This window comes from Bacillus rossius, chromosome 3 (genome assembly GCF_032445375.1).
Source record: "Bacillus rossius redtenbacheri isolate Brsri chromosome 3, Brsri_v3, whole genome shotgun sequence".
Taxonomy (NCBI): domain Eukaryota; kingdom Metazoa; phylum Arthropoda; class Insecta; order Phasmatodea; family Bacillidae; genus Bacillus; species Bacillus rossius.
The window spans coordinates 22,312,201-22,330,023 of record NC_086332.1 but is presented as its reverse complement, the minus strand read 5'-3'; the positions used below and the strand labels follow the sequence as shown (position 1 = coordinate 22,330,023).

At 40.5% G+C, this 17,823-nt stretch overlaps 1 protein-coding gene across 1 annotated transcript in view; it reads right to left on the bottom strand.

The window, feature by feature from the left end:
- LOC134530333 (facilitated trehalose transporter Tret1-2 homolog) overlaps positions 1–17,400 on the bottom strand; it is a 32,607-nt gene extending 15,207 nt beyond the window's left edge. The window contains exons 1-6 of the mRNA XM_063365069.1: positions 17,344–17,400; positions 9,007–9,151; positions 6,534–6,669; positions 4,320–4,505; positions 3,299–3,397; positions 1,189–1,376 (exon numbers count right to left, since the gene is read on the bottom strand). Coding sequence (XP_063221139.1) covers positions 1,189–1,376; positions 3,299–3,397; positions 4,320–4,505; positions 6,534–6,669; positions 9,007–9,151; positions 17,344–17,357 — 768 coding nt within the window. The 5' untranslated portion in view covers positions 17,358–17,400. The remainder of the gene's footprint in view (positions 1–1,188; positions 1,377–3,298; positions 3,398–4,319; positions 4,506–6,533; positions 6,670–9,006; positions 9,152–17,343) is intronic.
- Between the last annotated feature and the right edge of the window lie 423 nt (positions 17,401–17,823).

Genomic DNA, 17,823 nt, shown 5'->3' with positions numbered 1-17,823 from the left:
GTTGTCTGTCAATCCGCTTGCTAGTGATTGATACCCACTGCTACATTTTTTTTGGTCATTTTAATTTTGTATCCTCGCAATATTAAACTATCAATTACATAATTTAAATATATTTAAACAGTTAAATATAATAATTGGATGAGATTTTGAATAATAAAAAAATTACGAAAATTCTAGGAAATAATAAATTATCTATGCTGCTTTTTATTTATTATCAGAAGAAACATTACTTTTTTGTTGGATGTTAATAATCAAAGAAACATTTAAAACATAAATATTGTTCACACCATCCACATTTTATGAAAGCATTCTTTAAACAACATTTTCCCTTAGTATGTTTGAATGAAAAGCATGCTTCATTCAAGTTTTTAAATGAAGGTCTCTCCTCTGTCAATTTTTCATTCATTTGCGTGGAATAAAAAATTAAAAACGAGAAAAAAACAAAAAAAAGTAACAGTGGATATCGAAACCCGAACCGGTGGATAGCCAGACGATGCGCTTGACCACTACGCCACACCACTAATTTGAGAATTCAAGAACAATATCCCTGAAAACCTGCTTTAAAATCTTTAAAGATATTTTTATCGCTCCACAGGGCCCACTCAGGCGAGATATTCTAGGTCGTTGAAAGGGGCGCCTGCCCGCTTCTACTCACACGGTTTAAAGACAAAAATATGGGTGTAAAATGTCGCGCCAGTGCTCGTAATCATTGTCACTGAGCGACTACCGAGTGATTACCTGTTGGGAATATTAGTTACAGAACAACAAATGCAAGGGAGAGTAGGTGTATTTGGTAGGTCCTGGGGCACCGGTGGTAGGTGGGGGAGCAAGGGAGCCGCGGCGGCCTTTTTTCGAGAGAAAAATGTCCTTTTTCGAGAAAATATCCACCTTTTTTCTGCTGTAGGATATCCGGAGATGCAAGATCCGCAAGGGCGGGGGGGGGGGGGGGGGTCCGTCGCAAGACCCAAGAGGGGAAATTTTAGTGCAAAATGAGGTCCTTTGAGGTGTTTTTGCCGCCGGAAGTGACGTCATCCACAGTGGCGGCCGGAAGTGACGTGTTCCAAGATGGCCGCCGCGGCTCCCCGGCTCTCCCACCTACCACCGGTGCCCCAGGACCTACCAAATACACCTACTAGGGAGGTATCACGTCCTATGGCCGAACCGACCGCGGGGGCGGGGAGCACCGACCTGCCGCGCCGCGAACCAGCGCAGGGCGCGCTCCGCCTCGTCCGCGCGGCCCCGGGACACCAGCCACAGCGGCGACTCGGGCACGCAGCCCGTCACCACGAGCGCCGACAGCGCCGAGACGCCCGCCGCCGCCCAGGCCGCCGTGCGCCACGACAGCAGGTAGCCTTGCGCGTACGACACCAGCATCCCTGCCGCACCCGCACCACCTTTCTCAACAGTTACTAGCTTACATGGGCGTCGCAACCGGGGGTGACACGTCCCCCCCAATAATAACAAGTCTTCAATTTCGTCCCCTCCAATAATATATTTAGTTTCGTAGTTATATTAAAAAAATATGATTTCTGTGATATATAACCCATATGTTGCGCACGGTGCACTTTGGTCCAATCGTGGTAATGTATGTGAGCACTTTTTTAATTCGATATTTTGTGTAAAATCAAAATCAGGTCCGATACCGAAATACAGATATGTTAACTGTGTTTTTTACAAATTTGTTCTCTGAAAATATTTTTTATAAAAAAAATAATTATATATTGCAACCAACTATAATTAGAATATTTAGGAAAGAAAAAATTCCTAAAAACCACCTTTTTGCACCTTCAAACACCAAATTTTCCCCTTTTCTTTTCCAGGGGATGGATATTCCTCAACACTAAATCAATTGATGGCCCTCCCCCCCCCCAAAAAAAAATCCTTGCGACGCCCATGCATATCTATGACTGCTCGTCATACATTGGCACGCCACGGCAGGACATTCAACGACGGGTGTTCGGAGGCCGGCGGTCGAGATGGCGGGTGTTCGGTGGCCGGTTTACTCTATCTAGTACATTCGAGAACATTCTAGTACATAATATAGTGACTGGTGGTCCACTCGCCGGTGCCTCCCCCCTCCCCCCCACACGCACAAATACCTGCCAAACTGGAGAAATCCCGAACATTACAGGAGATTCCGAACGTTTTGTAGACCACTCTAGACGAAACGTATGAAAATGCCGGAGGTCGACCCCTTTCAACGACCGTACACCACCACATCTGCTGGCACGCGACCACCGCAGTGCACGATGGGATACTCGAGGGTGGATAGTTGTGGCTGCAGTGTGAAATACACCTTTGGACCTTTGAGGATGGATTTTTTGATGGAATGTAACGTCATATATCTTCGGTTCTAAAACATTCTAGAACATTCAGATACATTGGATTTCGAAAATTGAGGGAATGTCCTGAGAATATCGCCTTATATGTCTTCGAGTATCGAAATTTCTGGTATGTAGCATCTACAATTTCCGGTTCTATAACATTATACAACATTTGGATACGTTCGATTTCGAACACTGAGGAAATGTCCTGAGAATTTCGCCTTATATGTCTTCGAGTATCGAAATTTCTGGTATGTAGCATCTACAATTTCCGGTTCTATAACATTATACAACATTTGGATACGTTCGATTTCGAACACTAAGGAAATGTCGCGAGAATTTCAAAACATTATAGAAAGTAGTGTAACTTTCAAGAACATTCGGAAAAATTCCAAAATTCTCGAAAAAAGTATGAAACATCTGCATTTTTTTTTTTTTTGAAAATTTTAGAAAGTTCTGGAAAATTTACTTGTGCGGGCCCTGATATTTTGGAGAGTGATTTAATAGAGGGGGAAAGAAGGGAAGGGGGGCAAGGAAAGGCTCTTGGGGGTTGGAATAGTCCCAGACAAAAGGGAACTACCGGAAAATTGTAAAAATAAACTCTTTGAATAAACGTTTCAGAGCCATCCAAGATAATAAATTATATGTTGGTTTTGTTAATTTATTTGTATGTTGAAAGTACAAAACTCAATAAAAATTAAATTAATTTATTGCTTTTTAAAGTCATAATAAATTATGTTTACATAGTTTAATGTAACGGATTATTCTGTTTAATGACAAACATACTTTGCGCGGGGCCCTGTTAGGCGCGGAACCTGGAGGCGCTCCCTGAGAATAATATAAACAGCGAATCTCTTTATATCATCTTTATAAATCACAGCATTTTCTTTCGAATTGACACTTATGCCTTTCCCGGGACTCGAACCCAGAACCTCTCGTACTTTGAGCCGGTGTGCATCCGATTACGCTCTTACCTAAAGACACCAGCGACGGGCAAACAGAGATGAGAGAGCCTCTGTAGGACGGAGATGCGACCTCAGTTATGTACACGATCCCAGAACTCGTTCCCATTCCTGAAAAAAAAAAAAAAATGTTGCTAGTTAAAAAAAAACATTGACTTAGAAATTTAAATCAATAACACATTACATTTTCTACAGTAAATTTATATTGAACTAGTATTCAAACTCATCAACATCTAAATTAAAACAGTGGGGACGAGTCATTTCAATACTTTCAAATTTAATTCTTGTAGTGCAGCTAGCCTGACTTTTATCACATGGTTGCTTTAGAGTAAACATATTAAATCGACAATGCAGCAATTCGTCTGTACATTGTACTTGGATTGTGTTTCACGCGGCATAATTGAGCAGAAAAAGGCCACGGCAAAGTGGCCTTAGCAATCAGGACCGCAGAGGGCTTGATACATTGGTGTTTGAGGTAGGGGCGTGTGCGTAACGGAAAGTGAAATGCACGGGAGTGGGACACTCGATTACAAAAAATGGCGGGGAATTCTGGAAAACAAAATGGTGGAAGTGATGTCATGATTACAAATGGAGCAAGGTTATAGAAAAAAAAATTGCGGAATCCGAGATAAACTGCCGGGGCCAAAGAACAAGGACGAAGTAATCCAAGATGGCCGCCGGGAATGAAGTAATCCACGATGACCACCGGAAGTGACGTCATCCAAGATGGCGGCCGCGGATCCCCGGATCCCCCCTTCACCCTCCAATGTCCCCATACCTACTTTATACACCTACGCGAGGTCGAAGTAATACAAGATGGCCACCGGAAGTGACGTCATCCAAGATGGCCACCGCGGATCCCCGGATCCCCCTCCACCATCCGGTGTCCCCATACCTACTTTATACACCTACGCGAGGTCGAAGTAATACAAGATGGCCACCGGGAATGACGTAATCCGCGATGGCCACCGCGAATCCCCGGGCTCCCATCAGGCCACTCTTGTGCGCCTGCACGCAGGAGCGCGGTGCTCACCCATGGAGATCCCCGTGAGCACCCTGCCGACCAGGAGCGCCACGTAGCTCTGGCCGGTGGCGATGACGACCCAGCCGACGGCGGCGGGCAGCGCGGCGACCCGGAGCGTGTTGAGGCGGCCCGCGGCCTCCATCAGCAGGCCCGCCGCCATCGCCCCGACTGGGACCACCAGCACCACCGCGCTCACTGCGGACAGCACACACCGCGCTCACTGCGGACAGCACACACCGCGCTCACTGCGGACAGCAGACACCCCAGCGCTCCGTGCGCGGCGTGTAGTGAATACGTCACCACGCCATCTGTAGCGGCTGGCGTCCACCAAAGTTCACGGAGACAAAGTGAAATGTAATACCAAATGTTAAACTATTGGTAACAAGATGGGCGGTAATAGCTGACTGCTCCTGATGATGGCGATTGCAATTTCGACCGAAACGTCGGTGAATTGTTCGCCAAGGACGCGGCTACGACCCGGAAGCCAAAGCTACTTCAGACAATTATTGCCGTGAAAGCCTGCGAACATTTTAAAGATGGGCAGTATTTTGATAAAATACCTCGTCGAAAATCAGGTTCAAAGCCGGTGTTTTATTATTTTTTTAAAGTCCTTTCCGCTTTTATCGGAGGTGTTTCTTTTTATATAGCTTAACCTTTCGCTCTGCACATCGAATGATTTGATGGTCAATGTAGCTGCTCCAGCAGCGAATTCTTACCGGTGGTAGCGGAAACTATGTGTGATTCGCTTCAAGAAATATATTTGGAAACACCATTTTCTTATATTTATCACGCTCAGCATTATTTTTAAAGAATTATACTTTAAATTTCGTGTCAGAGTTTCGTATTATATGTATAACATGAGAAAACATGAACTGGCTCGTTACCGATGTTAAATGTCTACACATCACTGGTGAGTACTGAAACACTCACTCACATATATTTTTTTTTTTTGCAAATGGAATATAAGTATTCATGTAAAATTACAAATGTTTATAAATTTGTACATTTAGATGAAAACATTTGTATCACTACATAATAGTGTTCGCAGTAATACTGGGTTCGGAGACTTGCCCGGGAATTTATGCTTTGTGTTGTCCCAATACTTCCAATAGTTAAAGTTATTTGTAAACCGTTGCCTGAATAGTTTTCCAGTAATAATTGCCCCAATACTAATCATGATAAAACAAAATAAAGTCATACTGTTCAATATATGATTATCTCTTTCATGGTTTTAAAAAAATGTACGCATAAATGAAAAATCAATTAAAATACAAAATTATGCGTCAATTTTTCGTAAGAAATACTCAGTTTCCCTTATTTGTGGCGCGTCAAAAGTAAAGAGTATGGTGGTAGGGATAAGAAAGGGCAGGTTTTCGAAGCAATGGTAGAGAAATACAAGGAGGTAGAAGACTTTAAAGTAATCTTTGCGCAGAACCCTATCGATAGCTGCACATGTCTCAGGAATCAATGTGTTTAAAGATGGCAGTAATTCCAAGTCCTTGTAACTGCTGCCATTTGCAAGGATTCTTAACGTTGCAGTCAGCCTCTCATGGGCAGAAATGGACCTCTTACCGGTAACTTTGCCGTTCGATGCGTGGAGACACTAACTGTAGTAAATGAGTGTACGTACATACGTATGTCATTGCGCCAATCTTACAGACTCGCCTTGCAATTTATTAAGTAACCTTAAGTGGGACAGTTGTTTCCTCTCTAAAGGCCAGTGCCTGCACCCCTCTGAACATAGTTCCCTGACATGTTTCGACCGTTCAATTTTAATAAAACAGGTTTGAAAAATCTGACCAAACTAACAATCCCCTAATGAATCTCTCGTGATAATTGCTGAGTGTGTGTGCGGACGCTCTGCGCAGTTTTAACTGCGCAGGTACATCGTTAGAAAATTCTGTAAATTTATAGACTTTTTAAACGAAGAAATCACATGCAATAGTTCTTCGTAACTTCAGGTTACTGAAACTTCGTAGTATTCCAACTCCCGACTTCCGTGGCTCCGTTTTTAAACAGGACGAACAGGCAAGTGTAGGTAAGACGGATGTTTCTATTGTCGTCGTTTAACCAGTTTTTGAAATTTTTTTTTTTTTTTTTTTAATTTTGTGGTGTCCCGAGATTACTTACGTGATGCAAGTGAAATCGTCACCCGTTGATGTTACGAACGAACGGCAAATTAGCGAAGACACCGCGGGGTGTGGAGGCGACCGGGGCACGCACCGAGCCAGGGCGAGTCCTGCTTGCCGATGCGCAGGTCGCCCTCGCCGCGGTCCAGCTGCGGCACCAGGCTGGCGGAGAAGGCGAGCGTCAGCCCCGCCACCAGGTGGAAGAAGCCGGCCGCGACGGACGCCGCGATCTGCAACAGGCGCCCGCGACCTCCTCGCCGATGTCCCGGGGAGCTGAATTGTTGCCCCTTGGATGGGCAGCCCATCAGGATTCTTCTGACAGTGGTTAGTTTAGGTTAGGTTAGGTTAGGTTAGGTCACTTTACAAACTAACCACTGTCAGAAAAATCCTGATGGGCTGCCCTTCCAAGGAGCAACAATTCAGACAACCTTTCAAAAACACCACTGTCAGAAAAATCCTGATGGGCTGCCCTTCCAAGGAGCAACAATTCAGACAACCTTTCAAAAACACCACTGTCAGAAAAATCCTGATGGGCTGCCCATCCAAGGGGCATGTTTTCAGGATTATTTAAACTCTTAAAGGAGCGTGTTTTCAGAAATTGGATGGGCTGCCCTTCCAGTCTCTGTACAAATAAACCACTGTCAGAAAAATCCTGAAGGGCTGCCCTTCCAATGGGCAACAATTCAGTCTCCCCGATGTCCCTGCCACATACTTGCCACTTGGAACAGCAACTGGCAATCTCGCTACTGAAACTTATAATTAAAGGTAAAAAAATTGGTTGTCTGTAAAGTCGGTTTACGGACGATAGTTTAACGTGACAACGTCATAACAAAACATTGATGAAATGATTGCATACTTTTTTGAATAAAATTGAACCATTTTTATTGAATTATCACTATTTTGTATGGATACAAAGAAGGAGTGAAATGAAATCTACAATTTAATTGATAAATTTACTATTATTTGCACTCATTAATTCAAATATGTTTATTGCTTTAACGAAGAGATTATTTTAACTATAACTTTTATATATGTTTGCTATTTAACTTCTTCCAACCTGTGTTATTCTGTTAAGGATAGGACGATGATAGGAAAAGTAGGAAACGAATGGGAGTGTTTCATGTTTAATGTGCCTCGAAAAAGTCAAATCGATGGTTTTTCCAATCGAGTGTAAGAGAGATAGATGCGGCGCAAGCGTACAATGAGCGTAACGGGACAATGTGCGTAACGGGAGACTTTTTCGTGCGTGCAGCCGGCGTTCATCGATTTATTAGACGTTTTCACGTCAAAATAAGATTACTTAAAGGTTAAAAAGCCGTGTAGTTATATTTGGCCGAGAAAGGAACTCGAAATCACCTCAGCAGGAGGCGAGTGATCTGAAAAATATGAGTGAGCCACTGGCCATTTTGACAGCCAACCCTCTCTCTCTCACCCTTCTTACCGTTGTATTTATTTTTATGTAACCCCGAGTCGTTGTGTGATTGTAGTTGTAATTGTAGGTGTATCGGTAAGCGCCATGGAGACGATCGGGACAACACAAATTACATCCATGTCTTACCCGGGAACTGAACCCAAAGCCCCCACTCCCTCCCGCACCGAAACCCGGTGCGTTGCTGATTACGCTGCGGACGATGACTGTTGCTGTGGGTACACGTGGACCACTCAACCATCGTGATCCACATGTAAGTAGTCAAGTAACTTAAGTGTCCCCAAAAAACACTTTTACTTTAACTGCACCACCAATATATACACTATTGTTTGAAGTTTGTGAAACAAGGCAGTAACAATATTAATTTTTAATGTTTATTAATTCATTTATGATCTTGGGCCATTTTTTGATCTTTACATTACGATCATGATCTTTAATAAAATCCTCCCCTCTTTTTTCCACCAAATGTTTTGGTTCACGTATGTATAGTCTAAGGATTACTACAAAATAATTTTTACGAATGTTAAATTCGCTTTTCTTCGCATAAATGTATCGTTTATATAAGGTATGAATAAAATAAAAAAGTACATACATTTTAATTCCTATAAAGACAAGTCATTGCACGCTATTTTGATTTTTAATTTTTTCATGACTTTTATTTAATGGCTACTTTTTTTTTTAAAAAAAAATTGAACTCGATACATCCTTTGCATTTGTTGTCTGCCAAAAATATTTTCAAAAGATATTCACTTAGTGTAAGGTCATGGGTGTAATCTTCGTAATTATAATCACTTGCGCGACTTTTTATACCCAAGATACACCCATATTTGTGGTAAACAAAAAATGCAAGGGAGTTATCGTGTTACAATTTTTAGAAATAGCCCTTAAAAAAGCAATGACAAAAAAAATTAAGAACTCAACGTTTAAAACAGTGTGTGAGACCGATTCTTAAGTATAAAAGTTATCAAGAATGTAGTCCAGCTTTTACAATTTTGTACTTTAATGATAAAGAAACTTTTAACAAAAGCTAAAATATCTGCACTACATTAATTTTTCGTTGACGTTTTCTTATACTGGTCACATAATATATAAATAATTTTTCAAGATCACAATTGCTGAATAAAAAAATTACTGTTACCTGCCGACTAATTTTTGGCTTATCTTCCCCTTCCGTCGTTGGGCCATTTGCGTCCTGTAACTTGCTGGTTTCCTTTTCGCAGACTATTTCTCCGCCTTCCAATTTTTCCGACCCTTCCAGCCATGGTTTAGCTTCCTCAGGTACTCTGGAACAGAAGCATTCAACTAAGCACACACTGATAGGAAATGATAATGCTAAATGTTGCTTCAGAAATTCATTATCTTACGAGTCAGTTCGACAAAATTATATCTTAGCTTTCAGTCTGCTTGACATCTGTTGGACAAAGTAAAAGTAGGTTTAACATAATTTGTCTTAATGCGATGAACGCTGCAAGTTATAGCGTCATGTTTGAATATTCGTATGAAATTTGGGGGAGTTGCAACTCAACTTTAGTACATTTTTTACATGAACTGTTTCCGAGCTCCAGATAGTGTGTAGCGGAAGTGGATGATAGTGTAAGATTTCGGATATCCTTTAAACCTTTTTGTATGTAGCACTGCTGGGCATCCCATGTGGTATGTATGAATAACTTGACCTTTGAATGATGCTGTGTTCAAACAAATGTTTTAAGAATCTCCCACTCAGTAAAATAACTTTCGATGCAGTATTATTTTCGTTCGTTCACTACTGCAACCAAAGTTACGCAAAAAATGAAAAATACAACCCATGTTTATCGAAAAAATCCACAGAAAAACACCCTATAATCTTAATTCTATGGGATATTATTGTACTGGGATGTAACAATGTTAAATTTATTTTCATAACAAAAAAAGCGGTGTTATTGAATAATATAACAACTTACGTATTTTTAATTTCACTCATACCTTTTGATCTAGTACATCGGCTGAAACTTAATATATTTGAGTTAGTTTGGAATGAATTACGTATACACTTATGATGAATTAATAATTATGAAATGGTTGAAGAACATTGACAGCGTTGCGTGTTTAGCTGATAAACAGATAAAACCAAAAATTATCACGACTTGTATTAACACGAACGCTTGGATGATAACGTTAGAAAAGAAAACACTATGCACCGAGGCCTTGGAAAAGCACTAGTCAAGGTCACCAGTAACTGATAAGGCTCGTGGGTTATTGAGTAACTGAGTTCACACACTTGCACTCTTCATGCGCTATTAAAAATAAATACGCTATAATCCGCGAGAAAGTTTAATTTACGAACAAAAATGCTACAATAGAATTCCAACAAGAATTTGCAAATAAAAAAATTGGTTGTCTGTAAAGTAGGTTTACGGACGATAGTTTAACGTGACAACGTCATAACAAAACATTGATGAAATGATTGCATACTTTTATGAATAAAATTGAATCATTTTTATTTTAATAATAAAATAATAAATACCTGCAAGTATACTAGTAATCATATTTTTAAAATGCAAGATCAGATTTTTAAAATGCAAGAATAATTAACCTTTATTGCCGAAATTGTTGTAATAAGCAATGAAAACCACATTAACTTTTCACTTCACTTTATAAACAGTCGACGAAACAGTTCACGTGTAGATGACTTGTCATTAATTTTAAAAACTGGCGTTTAGCTATAAAGTTTAAATATAATTATGATAAAGTTTTCATATAAGTGAACTGTTATCAAATATCTATCATCAATTATATGAATCACCATAATTTTTTTAGTTAATTTTAACATAACCTATTATTACTGCACTCGCCGACAGCGTAACGAAACACAGCGTAACGGAACAATGAGCGTAACGGGACACAGCGTAACGGAACTATGAGCGTAATGGGACAGAACGTAACGGAACAATGTGCGCAACGGGACACTTTTTCGTGCGTGCAGCCGGCGTTCATCGATTTATTAGACGTTGTCACGTCAAAAAAGGCTAGTCAACTGCCGAGGTAAGTACAATTACTCGGAGATGTTTTACATTTTTTAGTTAAGATGTATACACAGGATGAGTCTGAAATGAAAATTTTTATTTTAAATATTAGAGAAAGTATTTAAGATAGAACACAGAGCGTCTGAACTATGTTTAATTGAACAAAGTTCTACAACTACCGTGAATTTTTTCACTGTAGCAAAATGATTTCATTGCAATAATTGGGGATGACACCATTATTTTACAAATATTTTAATGACGTGATACTACCCCCAATTATTTCAATACATAATTTTGCCATAGTCACCAAATGCACGGTGATTGTAGAACTTCATTCAATTAAAACATAATCCTTACGCTAATTGTTCCATCTAAAATGATTTATATATTATTTACTTAATAATACTCTAAAACCTACTGAAGTGGGTCTGGAAGCATGTAATGTTCTTTATATAACGCAGGTGAGCACTAAGAAAGAATTTTTGAAAATTTAGTCCCCAAGGCGGTTAAATACAAGGGATGAAAATTTGTATGGAAGTATGTCTTTTTTGAAGTAAGAAATATGGAATTGGCTTTTGTTAATAAATAAAAGTCAGTTGTGTCAACATTTCTGGTAATTGATCACACGCCTAGTTTACAATAAATAAATGTGTTGTCCAGCACTAACAACAAAGACGTTTACCAGCCTTGGGAAGCCTTTTAGATAATAAGTCGTTTAGAGGTTATCATCTTATTTTATCGTGATGAACCTGCCGTCGACGTTAGCCGGTTGAATTCAGAACCAGCCTGCGTGGGTCTGCATGTGTATATATACACTCGTAACTATATATAGTTACGAGTGTATATGAATATTATATAGTTACGAGTAGGAAAACACATTAAAAAAGCATAGCCCAATTAATTAAATACGGAATTATTTATCGCTATTATTTACAATATTAAATGAATTACAACACTGAAAATCTCTGGCCACAAATTAATCAACCCTTCCACAGTTCACTCTCCCCGCTGGAGCTGGTCTCGTCAGTGTCTCTCCCCGCGCACCTCTGTTCCAACACGCAGCCTCGCACCACTCGCTCGTCCGTCGCTCGCAGCACAGTCCCTATGCACCAGTCTCCGCACACGAGGCTCGTCCCTCGTCATCAGCTTCCGCTCACCGAGCGGTCACTCGCACTCTTCACTTCACTGCCTCGGAGGTTGGCGTCGCCGTTTTTACACCTCTCAGTCCTCTTCCGGAATGATCACGTACGTCTTCGAAGCGTCGCGTCATCAGGGTCGACTCGACACACGAAGCTACGCGAACAACAGCGTCCTAGTTACGCTGCTTCACGCAGACGGGGCACCCACCAAAGGCGCCGAGGAAGGAGGAAGTGGGGGGAGGGGTAGCGAGGCGCCGTTGCCAACCCTGTTAGGCGTGTGCAGGTATTGAACCGCGCCCCGCCCGCAGGGAGCAGGCACGACCGCCGTAACCACTTCAATGACTGATGCTCATGATTCTATTCGTGATTCAAAATTTTCTGTTTGATGCACTTTCCCCGGAATTTTCTTCGACACGATATACCTAAAGTAAATATTTAATGATTTTATTAAATCCAGGCTGATGCCATCTGAACAAACCAACTTAATATCTACGCCCCAGTGGTACACGGTTGTTTTTTTTAAAAAAATAATATTAATATCTACTAAAATTTCATAAAAATGTATTTACATTCAACAATGGAACCATATTGTTTTTGCTACCCTGTTCGTTCGTCAAAGACTCATAAATTGTAAACAGGATAAGATAAAAAAAAAATTGAAAATTTCACAGATTATGTATTTCTTTGAAAGTTAAAACTTTGCATTATTTTGTACAATTGGGGAATTGCTTACATGCTAAAAAAAAATTGGTCAATTTATTTTACACACGAACTTGTGGTTCCATATTTTTACGTGAATGTAGAGTTTATTTATTTTTAGATAACTTATAGTCATCTGAGGGGTTTCTCCTGATTATGTAATATTTGAATATTATTGTTAAGCCTCTGACATGAATACTGCAAGAGTTAGGAAAATGAAATTATTGTCCAATAAAGAGGTAATCTATTTTTAAATTAAAAAAATGCTAAAAATTATACCATGTAATATAGTTTACAAGTTAAGAACATACTTTTATGTATGACATAACAAGAGAGCCGGCAAGGGTGGGGTCGGGACCCCACGGATCTCCCCCCCTCCCATTTTGTTTCGAAAAGCAGACTTCACAGCTATCTTATTTTTTTCAACCAAATGTTTGTGTTCTTTCTTAACGTGCCACACGTTTAATTACAGTCTGTAACTCACATGAAGCAGCCGCTCGAAAAATCATATGTAGGCGTGAAGTGTTGATAATCCAAACTCCAGTACTTTTTCATTAATTGTTCTCTTCTCTATGTTATCGATGTCATTCATGTTTTGTTTTTTTGGAGCGCTCCACATAAACCGCAACGTTGACTGGATGCCGTCTCTGTTATAGCTGAATTTACTTTCCCTTCAATCATAGTCAGCAGCATTTCGTGTTCAACATAAATATTTTCATAGCCAGGTTGAGAAATTTCAGATGGAAGGAGCGATTTAATTTGCACGTCAATATGTTCGTGCTCTGTTGTTATACTTAGTATCTGTGGTCTCTTGCCGCGCTCAAAGAACCACGCGCGTTATCTCTCATTCGTGGTTTTCTGCCAAGGTGGCAAGAGGTGGCACGTAATTTTTATGTATGTTATAAATAAAGGTTTTCTGAATATTTTAACATAACAAAAAAAAAGTGGGGCCTAGTGGGGCACATTTTGTAAGTCGGCAAATGTACGAATGTGTATGCCGAACTAAACCTATCACATAAAAAAATATTAAAATAAGATTAATACATAAATTTATAGTGTTTAGCTGTCTCATCTGTATCGGAATAGACGGGTGTTCAATGCGCAAACTAATCCATCGTAGTTTTATGCCACTAAAGGAGCATGGGAGTATCATACATTTGAGACGTTAGGAAAGCAAAAAATGTGGAATCTGCATAATCGAGCCACTTTGCAGACTTTTTTTTTTTATAACAAGAATGCATGTGGAACAAATGCTCTATATTTCTGGTGGTTTAAGACGCCATGGACTTTTCCTAGCACCAAGAGATATAAATTAAAGTTATTTTGTAATTTTTTATTTTTTGGGTTTTGTCCAGGAAAATCGGCCCTCTGCCCCCACTGTGCGGCGGCTGGCGTCTCCTGGTCGGCGGGTCCGCCCGCAGCGACGGCGCATGCGCACCGCGCGGATCAGCTCGGCGGCGCCCACAAGCCGGCAGACCTAACATGCACATCAAGTTCTGCCATTCCCGATTACACCCGAACAATTCACAATCGGCCAACTTCGGGATTTGTTTTATTTTTGCGCAGGAAAAAATGAATTCAAATATTAAAAGTGGGTCGGTTCGGTTAGCTACATTAAAACACTTTAGAACACTATGGACGGTTAGTTAGGTTAGTATAGCTAAATTAAAATAAACAGAGAAATATAAATATAAATAAATAAATAAATAAATAAATAAATAAATATATATATATATATATATATATATATATATATACATATATAAATAAACCCGAGGTTGGCCGAAGGTGAATTGTTCGGGTGTAATCGGGCAGGGACAGAACTTGATGGACATCTTAGGCTTCCCCCCACAAGCCACTCCGTGCGACCCGTACAAGCGGATGATTCGTCCGCGGTGGTACTCAGTGGCGTAGCTAAGGTGACTGGCGCCCCTGGCCAGACTTCAAAATGGCGCCCCCTCAATCTTTGAACTAACCTCTTTAATGAGTTATTTTTGATATTGCCTCTATTATATATAAAAAAATTTAAGCGTCACGCATACTTCTGGAACATTTAAAACATAGATGTTTCATTATTGAATATTTAGGCGTATACACATGTTAGAAAATTATATCAAGGTGTATCAAGGTAATATTTTCTTTTTATGCAAGTGTTTGGTTTTCTCGTTGCGATTTCATATCTGTAGTATTTCCTGAGGCACAACTGAATATTACCACCTGATATAAGCACCTGTCCAGAGCGAAGTAGCGTATACGACATTACAACAGTACAGCTGCACTCAATCAAGTCTCGTTTATTAATCTAACTCCGCCCCCTGGATATGTGGTTGCAGCATGACTACAACTTTAACTGTGTTTTGCTTGGATTTGTTGTGATAGCATACTTCAATCTCAGTGTAGTCTGTGTCAGTTCTACGTATCATTCAGCAGAAAGTGTTTGCAAACAACTTCACGTGATCGCCAGGATTCGTAACAAAACATCACGTAGTGCTTTCCAAATGAAAGTTGGAAAATGGGCTACCACCACTTCTGAGAACTGCAAAATCTGAGACAAATCACATGGCACGTACTATGTGTGGTTGCAAGACTGATTTAGAACTTTGCACGAGCTTATTGTCCGCTGAAGGGATAAATTAAACCTTATTTGCGGAGGTGTGTGCATGTATGTGAGTAAGCGCGTGCTTTGGTAACACGAGTATGGTGAAATTCTGACAATGTCAAACAAACAGTTGTATTAGGTTGTGTATGAACGAAGTAAAAAACAAACGTGAAATTAAAGATAACGAAAAACTCCGTTTACAGATTTCTTTTTTCCCTCTAATTGTAGTCCTCCCAGTCATGCAAAGCGGTCCACCCAGAGTGATTCCCCAGTTAGAGTGGACAGCAGGCATGGAGTTAGGAATTTTTCAGTAGACGGCGTGCTGTGACGTAGTTGAAGTCACTTTTTAACCTCAACATCGCCATATTGTTCCGCCCAAAACATTGCGGAAATGGTGCTTCATAACGTCTGATGAAGGTTGGTAAGTGTGAATTAGAATCTCCGTCGTTAAAAACAGTACTTTCATAAAAAAAAGTCGCTTAAAACTGTTTCCAAGCTACAAACACTACACTTCAGCCAAAGTTTTGGGCGTATAACAAATATGGCTGAAGGAAAAATAAATGGTTTCACACACTTAGCATGTAATAATGCAGATATGGCCACCTCCTGACAGCAGGAATACCACCGTGTGGTACGAGGAAACTTCCGTGCAAGCAGTTCTAGCGCCAAGGACGCTTCGATTAGCGAGCTATGGGCGTCGTTCAAGGCTTCTCGGAGCGGCTTTTCCTCTTGTGATACGAAATATCCTAAGAATATTTCGAGATAGATATTTTAAGCTGGCAGTTGGAGTCTCAAAACTTATCGGGTCTGGTTTGAAAACAATTCGGTGAGTCCGAAAGATGCAGTAGCAATGTTCAACATGATCGATATGAAAAAAAAAACAGCACAGAGGTTATGTTCATGGCGAAATATCAGTCGTTAAACAAAGAAAACAGAAAAAAACTTGTGAAACAGGTTTGAAAGAAGATACATGCAACACTTTAAATGAAATTAATATTTAAACAATTTAAATGCAATAAAATTTCCAGTCTTAATCAAAAACAGATAAAATATCGTAGATGATCAAAGTAATACCCAAACACATCTGAGCCAGTTGTGGGTACCGAATTCACGACCTAGGTGTCGAAATTCAGGTGCGCTAACCCTTACAAATTGACGTCGGAAAATTCAGGCTTTTCTGTTTGGAACGAAACATGGAATAGTCTCTTTAAATAAATATTTATTTGGACAGTAACACTGATGCTGGCTAAATATTACTTAAAAAAAAGGGTCATACGAGTGTAAACAAAAATTGGTTATAAATTCAAATGCGGCTTAAAATAAATAGAAAAAAAAAAGTTGGTTGGATTAATAGAACACATTTTTAACTTGTTGTACGACATCAAACACACACCAAACACACACCAAAGGGTTTAATCGCTCGCGGTACTCAGTATGTTCTCCGGAAACATGTCTGAATACCTGCCCCCCCCCCCCCCCCCCCTTTTTCCCAATGACGGGCCGAGCGCTCATAACGGTGTGCGGAGCATCAGAAAAAAACCACGCGATTTAAAAACTACAATATAAACAATTGAGATCTGTTTACGAAATGTTTAGAAATTCGCTGAGGACCTATAGGCGTTTACCGTTCCGTATTTCTGTTTCTAAACTGTATTTTTATGAGAGATAAAATGACTAAAACGAGTGTTATTGGAGTAAATTTTTTTTTTGTCATGAAACATCCGGTACAGATTCTTGAAAGCACTCAAGAGAGACACACTTGATCTTCGTTTCTCCGCCATGTAATGTTATGGTTACCTAACGAATATCACATCGAGACTGCGCGCCAGTTCAGAAGACTACACCGCGCTAAGAAGCACCAGCGAGCGTCGCACTTAGCGTCCCGCCACACTGACACAGATACGCTCCTGATTAAGCGGCCCTCTTTTTTTGCCGCGTCCGGCATAGGTAACACTTCGCCGCGAACCAAGGGCCCGAGCGTGGAACACGCGTCCCTTCGCCGCCGGGGCAGCAGGTCACCTGGGTAAGTGAACTACCTGTGCTCCGCCATGGTCGCCCCCACCTGCTCGTCCAGAGTCCGCCGAGAGACTGTCCCGAGGCTCGAGATAACGTCGCGTGGGGCACGCGTGACGTCGCTACAGCAGGCACTGCCCGTCGCGACGGCGACTTCCAACATTTCCGAACCCTCGAACCGCGTATCTCTCTCTCCTGATGCTCGATTATCGATAAGGACACCTTCAACCAGATAGCATGCAGATTAGACGAGTATTTTCCACCGTTTGATAGTGATAAGCAATTACACGTGACCGGCAAGCAGTGGAAATAAATTTTGCAAGTCATGCCAATTAAGGAAACGATTGCTCTCGCCACACAAAAATAAATATGTTTTCAATTTTTCAATGACGAAGCTAAAAAGGAATATTTACGAATGGCTATGTTGGACTTAAAGAAAAATAAAAATTAAAAGGCAATCGTCTAATCATTTACCATCTTTCTCAGTGGTTTTTAGTTCTGTA